This window comes from Biomphalaria glabrata, chromosome 4, assembly GCF_947242115.1.
Source record: "Biomphalaria glabrata chromosome 4, xgBioGlab47.1, whole genome shotgun sequence".
Classification (NCBI taxonomy): Eukaryota; Metazoa; Mollusca; class Gastropoda; family Planorbidae; genus Biomphalaria; species Biomphalaria glabrata.
Window position 1 is genome coordinate 43,301,248 of NC_074714.1, and position 18,732 is coordinate 43,319,979.

Sequence of the window (18,732 nt, forward strand, 5' to 3'; positions counted from 1 at the left end):
TCATGTCCGGCGCCATCCCCCGACGTTCGGCGGGAGGTTTGGTCTAGAATGTAATAATCATCAATTGTGAACTAAAACTCGGAACATGTAAAGACAGTTTAGTTGGAGATTAGATAAGGGAACTGATATACATTTGTTTTACATTTATAAATGCGGTCTTATTGGTTTAAAAAATGTAATATAAATAATAATGTGTCTCTGTATTTTTAAGTGCTTTAAATAATTAGGCGCCCCATACACGTTCTATGCACGTAAGATAGGCGTAACATTTTATAACCGTATGCAAATAGAAATAAATATTGCTATAAAGAATATAGATTTCAACAGTTATGTTTATAACTTTTTATTATTTTTTTTTTTCGAAAAAGTTCATACAAGTGACAAAAACATTTAATCATCGTGGTTTTAAAAAATCAACTTGCTCTATCTCGTTGACACGAAGTTTGACGAACACAATGGTATAGCCCTATTTTCTTTGAGAATCCCTGATTTTCCGTCCGCTGTTTTTGACCCAATCATTTGTCATTGCTGGTAAAGACCGAACATACCGACATAAATGTAACCAGCACTAGTGCTGGTGTGTGTGTGTGTGCTATCGATCGGTGTGTAGTTAAGGTAAGCTTACTTTTACATTTCAAAGTTTCATGTCCTGCATTCTACGTGTTGCCCGAATATGTTTTTACATTTAATTGTTTAAGTCGGGACCGGATCGAGAGTCAGTGCGGGGGGGGGGGATTGGAGACAGGTGATATAGGGGTACAATCGTGCAGCAATCGTAAAGGCTTTTGTACATTTTATTAAATTTTGTGTACGTTATATGAAATCTGTTTGATCCCAGAAATGCAGAAATAGTTTCCCTTACAGGGTAGATGAAGTAAAGGCTATCTGTTTCTGTGTCCCACCACTGTTAACGAGAGTGTCTAGTGGCCAGCACAACAGCCAAACGTCTTTACTTTTCCTCAACTAATGTTAGGTACCCATTAGAGCAGGATTCAGAGGCACCCTAAAAAAAATCCCGAAAGTAAAAAATCCCAGGACCCCAGATTGAAAGCTAAGCGTTTATAACCACTCAGCAACCGACCCCTCAGTACAGATATAGCTACCTTAAAACCCTATTTTAAACGTAGTCATTGATTTATCTCAAGACAGTCTTTGCTTTGTCTTTTAAGTTTCGAATGTTCCTTGGAAATGTCCTAGCCCAACTCTACAACAGGGGATGTCAGGTTTCGAACTCGGGACCATTGTAAGGACAGTCCAAAGCAAATAACACACGACCAGGCAGCTTTTTTATGCTAGGTTCCGGCCTACTGACCTACAAAATGAACAGGAATAGATTTTGAAAAGATGAAATTAACTAGACTTAAAATTAAAAAAAAAAAAAAAAAAACAAGACAAAGCCCTAAAATTTTTGTTCCTGCTATAATATTAATTAAAGGATCAGGAAAAAGAAACTAAATAGTTGAAATTTTGTTTTAAAGCGATCACTTATTTGAAAGTAAACGTAGGCCTAATTCAAATAGTATATGCTAAAATGATGCATAAATATGACACATATTGCTCTGTCTACCTTATTTTGGAGTGCGTAAGTTTCAATTCATTAATGCTTTTTTAAAATGAAATTGATATTAGAAAAAAAAATTATGAGAATGATAAATAGGAATAAATTATATTATTTATACTGTTACGTATTTTTGATTTTCTGGCTAAATGTACTAGGCACACAAATAAAAGAAACACTGCAAAGAACTTGACGACTCAACTTTCAGCTTTAAATAACTTTATTGAATTATAACTATAACAATTCGTCACTGTAACATGTAGCGTATACGTCTTACATCGACTGTATCGACTGTAACGGCTCAAGTCCACTCTCTTCTACTGTCTCGCACAGTAGAGAACAGTGTCGACGACTGTACTGACCCTTTTCACATGAACATCTCTGGTTTATAAAGAGTCCCTAATCGCTTGTCTATTGTTGCAAAAACACTGCTAGTACCCTCTGGAACAACATGGGAGGAAACATCACATCCTGTTGTTGTTTATACATGTCGATTCCAGAGTATGCCTGCTGCAGTGTCATCTCGCCGAGGTCACACGTAGTGACCTCTAACTGTCACTGTTCATTTGTCACAATGCCCCCCTTCGTAAATCTGTTCGTCCTCTGGAACAACACGTGAGGCACGTCCCATCCTGTCTTTGTTTACATGCATAGATTCCAGATAACACTCGGTGCTGTGTCATCTCGCCGGGGTCACACATAGTGACCTCTACCTGTCACTGTTCATTCGTAACACTGCCCCCTTCTTAGATCTGTTCGTCCCGAACAGATTCTATTTCACCACGGTACTGATGGAGTCGGTCAACGTGGACAACCTTCAGCTTGGACCGTGGACTTTTCTGTATCCGGTAGACCACGTCGTTTATTCTTTTTACGACACGGTATGGACCTTCCCAGTCTCTTTGGAGTTTCGGGGATCTGCCTTTTCGTCTCTGTGGGTTATAGAGCCACACTAGATCATTCTCATGGAACCCCGACGTATTGGCCCGTTTGTCATACCTCGTTTTCATCAGGTCACTGTTGGTCTTGATGTTTCTGCGGGCCAATACATGAGCATTCTCCAATCGTCTTCGGAGATTGGTGACATATTCAGTTGAAGACACTGGCGTATCTCTCGGAATCCCAAATAACAGGTCACATGGTAGACGAAGCTCACGACCAAATAGCATCTTCGCTGGGGTATATCCTGTGGTGCTATGAACGGATCCTCTGTATGACATGAGGAACATGGGGATATGGCTGTCCCAGTCGTCTTGTCGGTCATCAGTAACCTTAGACAGATGTTGTTCTAGGGTTCTGTTGAATCGCTCCACCATCCCATCAGATTGCGGATGGAGAGCTGTCGTGTGAGTCTTTTCGATGCCAAGTGTCTTGCACATCTCCTGGAAAACTTTGGACTCGAAGTTCCTGCCCTGGTCAGAGTGCAACTCATTAGGTACACCAAAGCGACTGATCCAGTTATCCACGAGTGTTTCGGCCACTGTGATAGCTTCTTGATTTGGTATGGCATAAGCTTCTGGCCATTTGCTGAAATAGTCCATGACTACCAAGATGTATTTGTTTCCTTTCTTGGTTTCAGGAAATGGGCCTGCTACATCTATTGCGATCCTCTCGAATGGAACACCAACATTATACTGTTGCAAAAGACCCCTAGTTTTGCGTCGAGGGCCTTTTGCTGCCGCACATATGTCGCACCTTCGACACCATTCCTCTACATCCTCTCTATATCTGAACCAGTAGAACCGCTGACGAACCTTTTCCAGAGTCTTATTGACACCAAGATGAGATCCGCTAGCGCCATTATGCATCTCTTTCAGTACTTCAGCAACTCTCACCTTCGGTAACATCAGCTGAAGGCGATTGGATGATCCATCAGCAGATTCCCAAACTCTTTTGATGACACCATTGACTAACGTCAGCGAGTCCCACTGAGCCCAGTACGCCTTGGTGGCTACCCCCTTCTCAGAGATGTCTTTCCAATCTGGCCGTTGTCCATCTTCTTTCCATAGAAGAATGGGAGCCAGATCTTCATCTTGCATTTGGTCCTCTCGAATCCTTTTATCACACCAGGGTCCGGAAACATCTACTCCGAGCCGAAGACAATTGACAGCTACCTCCTTTTCTTCAGCCGTCTTGCAGTGCTTACATTCTGCTTTGCAGGGTCGTCGAGACAGTGCATCAGCATTTTGGTGAATTTGCCCTTTTCGGTGCTTAGTTTCAAATTCATAGGTTTGAAGACGTTCGATCCACCTTGCCACCTGACCTTCAGGGCTCTTAAACGAAAGCAACCATTGCAGAGCTGCATGATCTGACCTTAAGATAAATTTCTGCCCGTATAGGTACTTGTGGAAATGTTTTATTGCATCCACAGCAGCCAGCAATTCACGTCTCGTCACACAGTAGTTCCTTTCAGCTCTCAATAGGCTTCGACTGAAGTATGCGATGACTCGTTCAGTTTCATCCACCTTTTGGGACAAGACTGCGCCTATTCCAGTGTTGCTTGCATCTGTGTCGAGTATGAATGTCTTCCCTGGAATGGGGTAGGCCAATACTGGTGATGAGGATAGTGTGTTTTTCAGCCTCTCGAAAGCTTCTTGACATTCAGATGTCCAAATAAATGGCCTCTTTTGCTCTGTCAGTTGATGAAGGACCTTACAGATGTTTGAGAAATTTGGCACGAAACGTCGGTAGTATGTACAGAGTCCCAAGAAACTTCTCAGCTCATGGATATTACTTGGCGTAGGCCATCGTTTCACTGCCTCAACTTTGTCAGGGTCAGTGCTGACTCCGTCATTTGACACAATGTGACCAAGGTACTTAACGTTTTTTCTGAATAAGGAACACTTCTTTGGGCTGAGTCTCATTCCCGCACTTCTTATCCGTTGAAATACTTCCTTCAGATTTGCAAGGTGCTCTTCAAACGTTTTGCCAATGACAATAATGTCATCAAGGTAAACAAGGCATGTAGTCCAATGAAGTCCTCGTAAAACCCTCTCCATCAATCGTTCAAAGGTGGCTGGTGCGTTGCAGAGACCGAATGGCATCACAGTAAATTGCCAGAGGCCATTGCCAGCAGAGAAGGCGGTTTTCTCTCTATCATTGGGATGCATTTCAACTTGCCAATACCCACTCTTTAGGTCGAGAGTAGAAAATACCTGGGACCCTGCAAGCGTGTCCAAAGTATCGTCGATTCTAGGAAGTGGATAACTATCTTTATGTGTGACTTCATTCAGAGCTCTGTAATCTACACAAAATCGCATAGATCCATCCTTCTTCTTTACTAAGACAATAGGCGAACACCAAGGACTATTTGAGGGCTCAATGATTCCTTGCTGCGTCATGCCCTCTATCATGTCCATAGCTTCTTGTTGCTTTGCTAGCGGCAAGCGACGTGGTGGCTGTCGAATCGGTCTGGTGTTTCCAGTGTCTATTCGATGTTGTACCATGTTTGTCCGTCCGCAGTCTGTTTCATCAGATGGCAGAATATCTTCAAACTCAATGATCAACTGTTCCGCTTTGCTGAACTGCTCATCTGATAAATTCACTTTCATTTCTGTCAGGAGCTTGGTAATTTGTGGATTGAAAGGTTTGGTGGAATTAACGATCGTGATATCATTATTACAGTTTCTTATCAGGTCAAGAGTATTACATATTGCGATGGGGCTGTCTTTCTCTAGATGTCTCTCCTGTAGGCCGAGGTTCATGATTCTGACGGGCACCTTTTGATCTTTTCCGACAAGGACCAATGTTTTTCCTACTGCCATTCCGCTGTTGTCATTTTCAATGCCTTCCACTATCGCCGTCATCGTTGCAGTTCGACCATGCTCTAACTTTCCCCAGATAATTGCTTCAGACTGAGCTGGCAAACTTGTATCTTCTGTTAAAAGGATTCTTCTTATTTGACCATTCTCTTCATCTTCATCCCCGAGCAAGGGAATCTCAACATCACCACATTTCAAAGTACCACCTCCGATGTTCAGAGAGAATTCACATTTCTGCATAAAATCGAGCCCAATAATACAGTCATCCGTAATGTTAGCGATCAGAAATTCATGTATAAATGACTGATGCCCGAGCTCAAAGTTTATATTTGTCAGTCCATGTATAGGCATCATCTCTCCACTGGCCGTCTTCAAGGAGTAAGAGTTCACTCTCTTGATTTCGTTCTTTTTGACAATGTCTGGACGAATGACTGAACGTGAGGCACCAGTATCTAGAAGAAAACGGTAATTTCGAGATCCAATTCTACCATTGATGTACAGACTTTTATTCTTCCCTAACACAGCGACTGGAATTATAGTTGCAGGGGCTGTCATGTTCTTGATCGCCGATTTTTGCCCCATAAAACCGGCGAAAGTTAGTTTCCCTGGTAGACATGAGCACCTGACCTTGCATCTGTCTCCGGTCTGTGCTGATACTCTGTTTGTCGGGGAAATCTTCTCGTGCAGTTCCTTTGTAGATGGCCAGGTTCTCCACAATTCCAACAACGTACACTGGTTCTATTCTGTCCTTCTTGCTTCTTATTTGGTCTGCGTTCTTCTAGCACTTCAGTTACCCTTCTGAGAAGTTGTGTAAGATCTTCTTCTTGGACTTCCAGCATACGCCCATGATGGATATTCTTAGAGGCGTCTTTGGCGGCTTCATAGGAGAGGGCGTAGACCAGAGCTTCGCTGGATTTGCGCTTACCACTGATTCTTATTGCCTTCTTCAGTTCTGGATCTCGAATAGCATCAATGAATGCATCAGTGATAATGACGTCCAGAAAGTCTTGTGCTGCTGTTGGATATGCCAAATGAGCAAGACGTTCTATGTCCGCCTCTAGCTCTTGCAAGGTTTCACCGGAGCGTTGTTGTCGGGTTTTCAACTGAACTCTATAAACTTCTTGTAAATGTTCGTCTCCGTAACGGAGCTCCATAGCCTTAACAATGGCAGCGTAATCTTGTTGATTTGTTATTGACTGAAGCAGTTCTGCTGCCTTCCCTCTTAAAGCTAACACCAGAGCAGTCGCTTTCTCTTCTTCAGTGTTCCAGTTATTAACCTTGGCCGCTGCCTCAAACTGTCTTTTGTAAACAGTCCATGAGATGGATCCATCAAACACAGGCGGCTTTATCTTCCCAGAGATTTCGGGCACTAATGTTTTTGTTCTAGTACCCCGTTCCTTACTCAGTTGTTCTTGAACATGAGTCCTTATCTCTTCCATTTCTTTTTCCACAGTGTTGACTCTCTGGTCAATCTTCTCGTTCATAGAGCTCATCAGTTCATTTACGTTTTCATTCATGGCGTTTATTTTCTTGAGGCTCTCCTTCATTAAGTCCATCTGGCCCTGCATGTTACTCAGGACCTCTGTCATATCTGGGTTTAATTCAAATATGTATTCATCTGGATCTTGATCTTCCTCAATAAGGGCCTGTCTTAGGCGTTCTGTTAGTGTTTCTTTGTTACCATTGAGCTGCAGACCTCTCTCACGAAGTTCTTGCCTTAATTCTTTGACCAACAGCTGGTTAAGTAGTTTCCTCGAAGACATTTCAGCCAGAAAACATCCCACTTCTGACACCAATTGTTACGTATTTTTGATTTTCTGGCTAAATGTACTAGGCACACAAATAAAAGAAACACTGCAAAGAACTTGACGACTCAACTTTCAGCTTTAAATAACTTTATTGAATTATAACTATAACAATTCGTCACTGTAACATGTAGCGTATACGTCTTACATCGACTGTATCGACTGTAACGGCTCAAGTCCACTCTCTTCTACTGTCTCGCACAGTAGAGAACAGTGTCGACGACTGTACTGACCCTTTTCACATGAACATCTCTGGTTTATAAAGAGTCCCTAATCGCTTGTCTATTGTTGCAAAAACACTGCTAGTACCCTCTGGAACAACATGGGAGGAAACATCACATCCTGTTGTTGTTTATACATGTCGATTCCAGAGTATGCCTGCTGCAGTGTCATCTCGCCGAGGTCACACGTAGTGACCTCTAACTGTCACTGTTCATTTGTCACAATGCCCCCCTTCGTAAATCTGTTCGTCCTCTGGAACAACACGTGAGGCACGTCCCATCCTGTCTTTGTTTACATGCATAGATTCCAGATAACACTCGGTGCTGTGTCATCTCGCCGGGGTCACACATAGTGACCTCTACCTGTCACTGTTCATTCGTAACAATACAAAGACCGTGGACACCTGCTGTTATGATGCTTTCATGTCCGCTAACTCTGTAGGCCTACAACAAACAAAAAAAAGCATCACGGGTCTTCGTGCTGGTCACACAATATCCTCGTTTGTTTTACGTTCTTAGATGTTCCTTCAAAAATTGAAGATTACTAAGCCTACATCCTAGCCCAAATCACCAGCTGGACGGCGAGGGATGGTGACGGGCAGGGTTTGAACCCGGAACCATCGTTACGACAGTCCACAGCGCATACCATATATATGACCAGGCAGCCATGGCATCCTCGTTTATAGTTAGCAACATAAATCATTAGGTCATTTATATTGCCTGCCCTGGATCTGGAGTTTCAAGTTTTAAACATTGAGTTGGTGTATAATCAGAGAGTGTGTGTGTGTGTGTTTCCTTGTGTCACAGAAATCGAAATGTGAGTCGACTCGTGTAATTACGTCATAAAACTAAGGTGCGCTACTACTATGTCAATCTTATCGAAGTGTCCCTCGCCCTCCCCCCACCACCCAATGACTCAGGTATAGGCCTAACAGTGTGGGGAATTCTACACACAATAGAGGCAGTGAACCGTTATCTGTGTTCCGTTAAAATCCAGCTCCCACAGTGGACGAACTAGATCTAGTAGGTTAACACAGACTGTAGGACTAGGAAATGAACACACTGGAACTGTTTATTATTAAGTATCCAGTAACATATTGAGATCTATATTCCCGTGTAACGCCATACAAATACAGAGCCACAAGGTAGGAGTTCAACACAATACCGCTACAGTTTTTTTTCTTTTTTTTTTAAGAGGTCCTATTTATATAATACATATATAAATAGTCTATAACGCGACTTTGTCTAACGTAGGCCTATATAGACCTGTTAAGCTCATGCAGTAGGTACCGTGACTCTTCAACTTCAATATCTACTGACCTACTACACGATCTTGCTGTTTTTTAAATGACTATATTATCATATATTTTTTTTGTCAACCTAATAAACCATTATTATTCCAGTCACGTTTACATGCCTGCCAGGGCTCAAATAATTTTTAAGCTAGGTTTTGTTTACGTGTTAATATAAAAGAAATGGAAGAACTGAATAGCTAGATTGAAAACATTAAAAGTTTGTTCTGGTTATAAAGTAAAGAAAAACATATTCCTTTTCCCCCCTTCAAACTAGAGATCATGTTTATAACACTAATCTCTCATGTGGGTTTCAAATGTTTTAAATGATATCAAGCCTTGGGATACCAATGTTTACTATAATAGCGCATTCACACTGCTATCAAAGATAACTGAGGAATTTACGTTTCTTTAAAAGTCCAATGAAATATAATAAGAGAAGAAATAGATCGCTGAATTTTTATGGCTTATACTTCATATAATGTGTGTAGATCGTAATGTATTAAACTTTGTTTGATTTCTTTTACATGTAACATGTTGAAGTAACCGAAAGCTCCAGCCGTTGAATATAGGCCTATGTCTAGATCTACTAACAATCAAAATGATAGATTAAGGCAATTTATTACTTAGCTTATATCACGTTTGAAACCAAATTTTCTGCTCATGTAATTTCAATAGAAACGATGATTCTAATACTGATTAAATTTGGTATCCTCCGTATCTGATGTCACTTGGTGACGTCCGTTCCCTTTCCAGAATCCCTCCAAACGACACATCCACATTGTTGGCCTGAAACTAATTTTCATTTGCTTACGGACCATCAGACCAATCTAGTTAGATGCTTAGATCTAGCTCAAATGAAAAAGGGGGGGGGGGGGGAGAGAATTGAATCCTATGACCTCACAATTATTTTAAAACAAACTGGAACCTGTAACTTTTAAAAACAAACATTTCGTGCTAGACAAAAGAATTGTCAGTTTTAAGCCAAGACAGCTACAACAATATCTATTATAGAGAATCTAGATCTAAAGGTTCATACAGGCCCTATAGATAAATAAATTCTACGTCCTCCAAAGACTGCACAGAATTTAGGGCCTATTTGCGTAATTTTGGTTGAAAAAAAAAAAGAGTATACCATAATCAAGGCAAGTGTCTTTCGATTGTACGCGCAATGTTTCACGAAAGCACATAAACCCATTTATAGGCGTACTCATGAAGACAAAGCCGTTGTCCGCCATATCGGGATCTAATTCATAGCGTGATAAAACTATTAAAAATGTAAAGAAAATGATATACATAGAATGATAGTAGTGTCAACGTTTGAATGTACCACAGTCCTAAACATGAATAAAATATATAGGTGGAATCAATGCCCTACTTATGGTCTTCCAAAAGAGTGGTTATTTTCCTTATTTAATTTATTTTGTTCAAATATGCTGAGATGCATTTTTTTTTTTTTTTTTTTTAAAGAAATCAAGGGAGATAACTTTAGTTATTAATATGTAACAGAAAAAAGCACAATTTAATATTCCAAAGTCGTTCAGAGCGCCCCTCTCAGTCTCAACACCTAATCAATCTCAATGTATGTTCCCTCCACAATCAATCTCAATGTATGTTCCCTCCACTCACTATAAACATTGAATGTTGATTGTAAATAAAGTCCTTTTATGTGAACCTGAGTTCAGGACAATGCTGTACAGTTTTAGACTCAATCTATTCTGTTCATTGTTGGAAATATTAACAGAGTTGTATTAGAAATACAAATTGTAGGCTATAGGCCTACTAGATTTTTAATATGAAAATTACATTATGATCTTAATTTAATGTAATATACTAGATATAATTTCAGAAGATTTTAACATTTCTTTGTATGTGTCTTATTTCAGCACAAAATTTGTCCAAGATGTTTAAAAAAGATTTTCGCTTCACTCATCTAGAGGAAGACTTTGACCATGAAGAAATTATGGGGGATATTGAATCTGAACTGCAACCCCAGTCTTTGATTCCCAATGCAAATGATTTCGTTCCGCACATTCCTGCTGACTCAGGGCAAGCAGAAGAAAAAAGTTCAAATGAAAGCAATACTGAATCACAAAAGAAAGACATTCACTCAATAGATTCTCATCTCAACAACTATCAGACCCCACAGTCACAAACAAATGGCACAGCACACCAAAATTTTCATGTTCAGTATGCAGAAGGCAAAGTAAACATGATGAAAGATAATGTCGTAATTAGACCAGATGGTACTCCTTATATAGATACTCAAGGAATCGCTATTCGTTGGTCTGAACATGAACGTCCTCTGCGGAAACGCAGACTTCTTATAACAAAAGTTTTTTCTGTCATCTCTTGCTTTATGTTTTTTCCAACTGGCATTCCAGCAGCGTACTTTGCTTTCAGAGCAGAGAAGGAGTTTCAAGAAGGTGTTTCCAGGGACAATATTAACCGTGCTATGAAATTTGCCAAACGTAGTGAGAAATTTATCATCATGTCAGTCGTAATGTGTGTCGTTGTGGCAACATTGATAGTTGCAATAATAAACAGGCCAGACATAAGCAACATGCCAAGAGGAACATTAGTTGGCTGAATAAGCTATATAAATATTATTTAATCAAGTTTAGGAAGTTTTCAGCATTTTACACAAAGTCTTTTAAAATAAAATATGATGAAAAAAATGTAACTTGCTTTAAGATTTGTTTGAAACTGTAGAGGTAAAGCAATCGCTTGCCACAAATCACTGCTGGACAGTTTGAACTTAACATTACGGCTGGTATTAACAAAATGAAAATATTTTTAGAAATGAAATACAAATGTCAAACATTTCTAAAAATAAATGCAAGTTAAAAATAAGTTTTGTGTGCAATTCACTATATTATTCGGATGTGTTCCATTCCAATTGTAGTAATATGTACAAATATAATGCTGGTGAGAAAATGAAATTGAGAAAACCTACAAAGTTAATGTAGTTATGTTTATGTAGTTATATTTATTTTAACATTTCTCTCCACAGGCTTTTTGGTCACTTTTTTTATACTGCACACTCATTCTCTGAAGCCTTGTTTTCTGTTCATAACATTTCTCTTGTGCTGTCTCCTCATTCCATAACATTTCTCGTGTGCTGTCTCCTCAGTTCATGACATTTTTTCTGCTTCATTTTTTTATGTGAATTTGTGTAAATATTAAGTTTGTAATCTGTAACATTCAGATCTAGAGTCTTTTTAGGGCATTTTTGTTTCAATTTCTTGTGTACAGAGTATCTTCATGCTTATATCATGCTCAGTTAGCTATGGTCTAATCTCATTTGTGGACTATTGGGGCAGAAGGAATCTGGGAGAAGGTTTCTGTGCTGCCTTTAGGTGTTCAGTAAACACTGCTCAACTCAAACCGGGTTTCAAACTCAAGCCTCTTTAATAGGCAGCCAAGTGGTTTATGCCTCTAATTTCTTGCGATGCTTTTTTTTTTTCTATCAAACTTTGTAAATATTATTCTAAATAAATGGAATTTTTTTTTTATAAATATTCATAAAAAATCATTTTTGTCTTTCATTCCAAAATTTTATAGAATCTTTAAATATTAATTTTTAATGTTTAATATGTAACTTCATTTTTTTTTTTATACAGCTCCAGAAAATGTGTTTGATTTACAATTTTATTGAATTTCCTAAAGTGAAGAAAAGGTCCTCATTGAAACTTTGTCTTTACATGAACACATGTAGCCTCCAAGTCTTTGCCTGAAACACTTTGTTTTAGTGCTAGAATGTTCTAGACTTGCAACATCTCTGTATTTTATATAGTGTCTTTGCTAAATAACTGCTGTAGCAACACTGACTAGAATTTAAGCCAATTATATCATTTTTGAAAAGCAGTTAATCAAAGGAATTATAACAATTATGTTTAATTGTGAAAAAAGTGCTTAATAAGTATAAATTGTATACATCTTCCAAATTTGTATGACGAATGTTTGCTACTATTCTGTACAACACACGTTGCCTTACATTCTGTTACCTTCCTTTACAAAAGCATATTGCTTAGATTTTATGTCAAATAAAAAGTGCCTTTTATGACTGTGAAGAATTCTTGTTTTTTTTTTTTAATGAATTAACAAGGAAAATAATTATAATTCTTGCTGCAAGATTTTGTTGACGTTTTATAAATATTTTTGGTTGTGTGTACTAAAAACACTTACATGCTAGTATCACAAGTATAATACCTATTACAGGCAATTAACTTTATAAGCAATGTATGTACACCTAATATTTAACACGAAAAGCATTTTTAAAAATTATTTTTACATTGTAAAGAACAAGTTATACTACAGCAAAATTTAAAGCTATGTATTGAACCAAATAAAAAATCTGTCTTGAAAGGTGGTTACCGGTAATTATTTTTTTTAGTAAACAGAGACTAATTACTTACTTTAAAATTTACCTTAAAATTTGTAGAAAATTATAAATTATTATAACTGTGAAGTACTCGTTAGCAACTAGTGGTATGTTACTCATTTCCAAGAGTGCAGTCTCTAGAAAATAGAATAAAAATACACTAGTGCGCTTAGTATTTTCTTTTCATGTAAGGCAAACCTAAAATTGCAATGTTTTACTTTCTTTTCCAAAGTCTTAAGTATAGAATCCAAATAACACTCAGATGCTCATTATAGAGTTTGGTCTTAGCTATATGTTATTCTAATTAGGGATATGTGTAGGACATAATCATCCTCTCTTTTAAAGTAACGTCTGTATTTTATGAGATAGTACACATTGGTTTCACTGAGGTTCAGTAAAATAATAATTAAGCAACACTTAAGGTATGTTATTGAACTAAATATTCTTCAATAAATTCTTCTACTTCAGTTCCTTAACCTGAGGGAAGCAGTTTTGAGTTTAACTGGATTTTAGGAATGAGTTTGCGTTTTGCAAAACAAATTTTTACAAGAGAACTAATAGATTGAAATTAGAAAATTTGTAAAGAGAACATGTGAGCATGTTTTATTGTCTATCAAAAGTTATAATAAAACATTAGTTATGAAGTTTATTTACAAAGTTTAATTGGCAGAATGATTGAATTGTACAAGGTTTAATTGGCGGAATGATTGAGACTTCCCTTTCAATTAAAACTAACATTTACAACAAATCATATAATGCTAAATTGTACATGTTTCTGAAATGAACTCTTCTGCTATTGATAATCATTATTTGAAAAATAATAATTACATAAGGCTATTATAAGAGAAACAGACATGCATAGATAAGGGCATAGTTTTTCATGTAGGAAGAATAAATGAAAAAATAAAACATTTTTTTTTTATGTTTTAATTAACATATTAGTGTCCCACTAGCATAGATATATAAATTAATGTATTTGTAACAATATTTCAGTTAAAACTTATTGTCAGTATCAACAATGTATATTGTCTGATATAAATAGCAATAAAATGAAGAGCATCAGTGATTTAGTAAACAAAAAAAAAACAATACATTTTTATTTACAGGCAATGGTAATACACTTTCACACTACACACTTTGACAGAATAACACCCAAACCTGAACACTCATAAGGCAAGCAGTTTAGTTCACTTTCAGGAATTCATTCAGTTCACATCCCATTGCACAATCATCATCCACACATCACATATTTATAATTCAAAGAAGTCCCCCAATATAAAAAATATTGCATAGATCAGTTCACTTCAAGACCATAACATAAAATGCCATTAAACTGCACATTAATGCTACTCCAATATGAAGTCTTGTTCCAATCACAGAGGCTGAAAAAAAAAATCAAATTACATGATAAAACTTAACATGATTCTTAATGAATCTAGTGAAGAGCAGGCCTTACTAGTGACAAGATAGGAAAAGTTAAGGGTATTTTTATGCTTGCAATATAAAACCTTCATTAATTATTGGCCATAGAATAGAAAAGAATGTGAGTGTTAAAAATGTGTTACTTCAATGTCTTACTTGTCGTTAAGTTGTAACGCGGGGACGGAATTTAAAAAATACAGGATTCCATTGATGTTAACATGTTGAAAAATATGAAGAAATACCAAATAAGATTTCACTGCCCTAAACAAAATTCAAAACCTGTCCCCAAATTTTCAAGTTTATAATAATCAAACGAAATATTAAAATTGATTTTAACAACCTAAAAGCTATTAATTAACAATAACACTCACAATTTGATTATTACATGAAAATCAATTTTGTCTAGACAATAATATGAGAGGGTAGAAAGCGGAAAAGGAAGTCTTTTTTTCCATTTATTACTAAACTTTTGTAAATGTTATTTCTTAGACACCCAATCTCAGATCAAGCTGAAATTTTGCACAATTATTTCTTATACCTGAAAACATAAGATTCATTTTAAAAAAACTAACTAATTAGTTAATTTTCAAATTGGTAATTAATTATTTTGTTTGGTATCAAACAAGGGAAAGAAAATTTCAACTTGTGGGAGAAATAGCGTATACAAACTTTTTACCAGACGGACAGAGTGAGTTGATATAAGCTTTGTGAAAATAATAATTTTGAATGAAATGAAAATACCTTTATAGAAGACTCCCAAAAAACCTTTTCTTTCAGACAAAAACCACTGTTTTAATCTTGGGATTCGTCTCATGTAAGCACATGTGCAGATTACAAGAAGACTCATAATAATTATCCCCTCAAAGGAATAGGCTATATCAAAATAAAAAAGATAATTGTTAGTAACCTTCTAATCCTATTAAAAAAAACAACTTCTAATCCAAGTAAAAAATAAAAAATAATGTTGGAACTTAAAAATATAGGTTCTGTGAATGATTTGATTACTCCTGCAAACATAATAATTTTCTAGTTGAGAGCTTAAATTACATTTAAATTCAAGCAGTCTTTGTGTATGTGACTGATATGTCCTAAGCTATTAAAATAAAAAAAGTGGAATCTGCTTAATTCAAAGTACAAGGAACAGGAAGTGACTTCGAATTATAAGATTTAAAATTACACTCCAACAATTGAAATAACTGAATAAAATGGATATTATACTTGGCCAATTGTTAATGTTTTAAAGAATTATCAGTAACTAGGCATAACCACTTTTTTTTTTCAATAAGGACAAAGTAGAAATAAAAACAATGATAATAATTAGAATTAAGCAGAACTACCAATTATGCCACTAAAGAAGGAGGCAAAAAGTGCTGGTACTGAAGCATGAGAGACATTTACTGCACATTATGTCTGTAATGTGCTCTATAGTAAAATCATCTTTCAGAAATAGGTTTAGAAAAAGACATCACCAGGAGAAATCGGTTCTGATGTAAGAAAGTTGGGTAGAATCATGATGGTGCAGACATTCCTAAATGTTTCTGCAAGAGAATTTACATCAGTACAAATGCATTTTATTTTTAAATCAAAAGTTTAATATGGATCTTTTACATAACAATGTATACACAACAGAATTTGTCATTTAAAACGACGAGCCCCTCAGGTTGAACAACACTGAACTATCTTAGAGTTTCTAAATTAAAGTCTAGTTCCAGCTTGCACTAACTCTTTTAATATAAAGAACAATAACCATCAACTTTGAAAATTAATATAAGAGTGCGCCAAGCTACAAAGTTCAAACTTCACACACAGATATATTAACATGCTGAATTCAACAGAATTAGTGGGATTGTTGTATCTATAAACACTTTTATTTTATTTAAAAAAAAAATATGTTTACCCTTCTTTGTCTTTGTTAATTTTAAAATCAAATATCTTATTTTTCAAAATAAATATTTTTAGGATTTTTTAAATACGGAGTTATCCCTCTTTGCTTAGGCCTGGGAAGGGTTTTTCTTAACCAGAAATGGTTGGGTTAATTTTTTTTTCTTTGTGTGTTGTTTTTTCTATTAGTTTTTTTTGTATACATGTAAATTAATTATTAATAAATGAGTCAATTATATTTTTTAAAAATGAGCTATTACTGCACAAACATTCAAGTAAAAAATCTTTTTAATAACTTCTAAAAAAAATCGCAACGCTTCTCTTTATTTTCTTGTCCAATGGAAGAAATTTTTCCTTTTATTTATAGTATAATTTTTAAAGCATTCAAATTCAGGCATTTTAAATGATTAATTGCCAGTGCTCTACAAAAAGATTTAAACTGTTTTTTTAATGAAAATTATAGTCATTAAATTTTAACAAATACCTATGTATCTGATGCATAAAATATCTATTTAGATATAGTCACAACAATTATAATTAAACAAAATAAAACACATTATAAATTACAGATCTCTGATTTGTTTTATTTATAATGTTTGAGCTCATATGATGACAAAATCGCATACATTTTTATTTTTGTTCAATGCTTTTTCAATATATTAATTCACTTTTCGTCAAAGATTTTATCAATGGGTCTTATTTTTTTAATGTACTTTAACATAATACAGGTTAATGAAAAAGAGTGTGAAGTTTCAACCCTGTATGATACTGTATCTTTAAGACTTTTTATAATCATAATGCAGTTATTTCAATAGTCAGTTTTTTCTGTCACAGATTTTTTTTGGCTTTACAAAGGCTGAAGAAGGTTCGGAAGGCTAAATTTCGACCACTAAAATTGTAATAACTTCCCTCACAATAAAATCAGTAAAATAAAATTGGTATAAAAAATAGTATAATCATTGGAAAGCATTTCTCAAGCTCTATCTAAGTTCTAACTAAGTCTGGTATGAAATTTTTATTGAAGTACCTAATATGACAATTATTGAATTAACATAGAAATCTATATTCTATATAGACTATATATATATAGTAATAATAGTAGTATACTATAAGAATAGTCAAAGTATATTAGATATAATAAGTTTTTTTAAATAAGTATACATACATACTTAACTATAAACTATATAAGTTGAGTATAAGTATATGTTTGATAGACCAGATAGTATCAGATAGAGAAAAGTTACTTCAATAAATAAGACTTTTTTTTATAAGTGATTATAATATAATAATTTATTATTAAATTTTTAGACTGTAACTAACTAGTTAGTAGTTACTAGTCTAACTCTAATAATTAAATAATACTCTAATTATTATTATTATATTTTATTATATAAAGATCTAATATATTTATAATACTAAATAACTAAATCTAATTAATAGTTTATATTTATACAATCTAGTAATACTAATATTTATATTAGTAATATTATTTATTATTTAGATAATCAATAATCTGATATATTATTATTATAATTATATTAAAATATTAATATTATCTAATTATCTTACTTCTTACTCTTACTTAGCTTACCATTAGTCATTTTGTTAAATTAAGATGCAAGACCCCTAGATCAAATCTAAATCTATTCCTGGAATCTATTCTAGCAGATTCTATTCAATAGATTTAGATTCCAAGTATATATATTATTTTTATAGACAAGTGTTCAATTGTTAGTGTTGTAATAACTTAAGTTATCAAAGAAAGTACGTTGACATGAGTAGAATCAATCGACTACAACATCAACACGAGTAGTCAACATTTTTGTCTCAACAACAACGAAAAAGAATACTTTCTACATAGGCTAGTGATGGAATTGACTTATAATGTTACATTCAAGTCTGTATCCAATATTACAATACCAGATAGATAAAAGATCTAAAAAATATATTTAATTTTGGATTCTTTGTCAAAATCGTATATTATTATTGAAACGAGATTCGAGCTTTCTATATTAACAATCTAGAGTGTTATTTCGATTTTGATATTTATAAACTCATGCCAAAATCATTAAATGTGAAAATCAAATTGTAGCCCCCCTCCCCCAGTCATCAACATCATCCAGTTTACTTTTTATAAATAAAAAGAAAAAAAAGGTAAAAATGAGTCTTTAGCTTTTCTAAAGCATTCTGGAAAAAAATGAAACCACAGCTTTATTCTTAGATCTATTATTTCAGATTTTTTTCTGGGAAAAAAATAGAAAGAAAGAAAAAGGTTTTCTTCGTCTTGGTCTACTACACACACACGCACAGTTATCTCCCTTAAGCGGAAAAGCTTTCCATGTGTCTCGTTTATGCCAACATTACCATTGGTTCCCATACTGTGTAATATATAGAATCTAGATCTATAT

At 35.2% G+C, this 18,732-nt stretch overlaps 3 protein-coding genes across 4 annotated transcripts in view; 2 read left to right on the forward strand and 1 right to left on the reverse strand.

Annotated features, from left to right (window-relative positions):
* Positions 1 to 459: 459 nt before the first annotated feature.
* Positions 460 to 12,715, forward strand: LOC106054033 (uncharacterized). 2 transcript variants are annotated; one of them, XM_013209736.2, is made up of 2 exons: positions 460 to 615; positions 10,524 to 12,715. In XM_013209736.2, exon 2 carries the CDS (start codon positions 10,541 to 10,543, stop codon positions 11,225 to 11,227), a length of 687 nt encoding a protein of 228 aa, XP_013065190.2. In that variant the 5' UTR covers positions 460 to 615; positions 10,524 to 10,540; the 3' UTR covers positions 11,228 to 12,715. The 2 variants fall into 2 exon arrangements, with proteins under 2 accessions (XP_013065190.2, XP_013065189.2); XM_013209735.2 differs by lacking the exon at positions 460 to 615 and adding an exon at positions 8,268 to 8,490.
* A 943-nt stretch (positions 12,716 to 13,658) lies between these two features.
* On the reverse strand, positions 13,659 to 18,205 carry LOC106054032 (protein kish-B-like). Its single transcript, XM_013209734.2, has 3 exons — positions 17,916 to 18,205; positions 15,185 to 15,316; positions 13,659 to 14,403 (listed from the first exon to the last, which is right to left on the reverse strand). The coding sequence occupies exons 1-3, from the start codon at positions 17,923 to 17,925 to the stop codon at positions 14,321 to 14,323; spliced, it is 225 nt and encodes a 74-aa protein (XP_013065188.1). The 5' UTR covers positions 17,926 to 18,205; the 3' UTR covers positions 13,659 to 14,320.
* Positions 18,206 to 18,619: 414 nt separating this feature from the next.
* The window catches only part of LOC106054022 (isoleucine--tRNA ligase, cytoplasmic-like), a 35,720-nt gene continuing 35,607 nt past the window's right edge, over positions 18,620 to 18,732 (forward strand). Inside the window, exon 1 of the mRNA XM_056026233.1 lies at positions 18,620 to 18,706. The gene's annotated coding sequence lies outside the window, so the exon portion shown is untranslated. The remainder of the gene's footprint in view (positions 18,707 to 18,732) is intronic.

What these genes read in the sequence shown, in the direction of transcription:
- LOC106054033 (XM_013209736.2), top strand. Translation starts at nt 10,541, where the DNA reads ATGTTTAAAAAAGATTTTCGCTTCACTCATCTAGAGGAAGACTTTGAC.
- LOC106054032 (XM_013209734.2), bottom strand. An exon ending in TTTGGGAGTCTTCTATAAAG is followed by an intron (nt 14,404 to 15,184) that starts GTATTTTCATTT and finishes TTTTTTTTTCAG; the next exon opens with CCTCTGTGATTGGAACAAGA.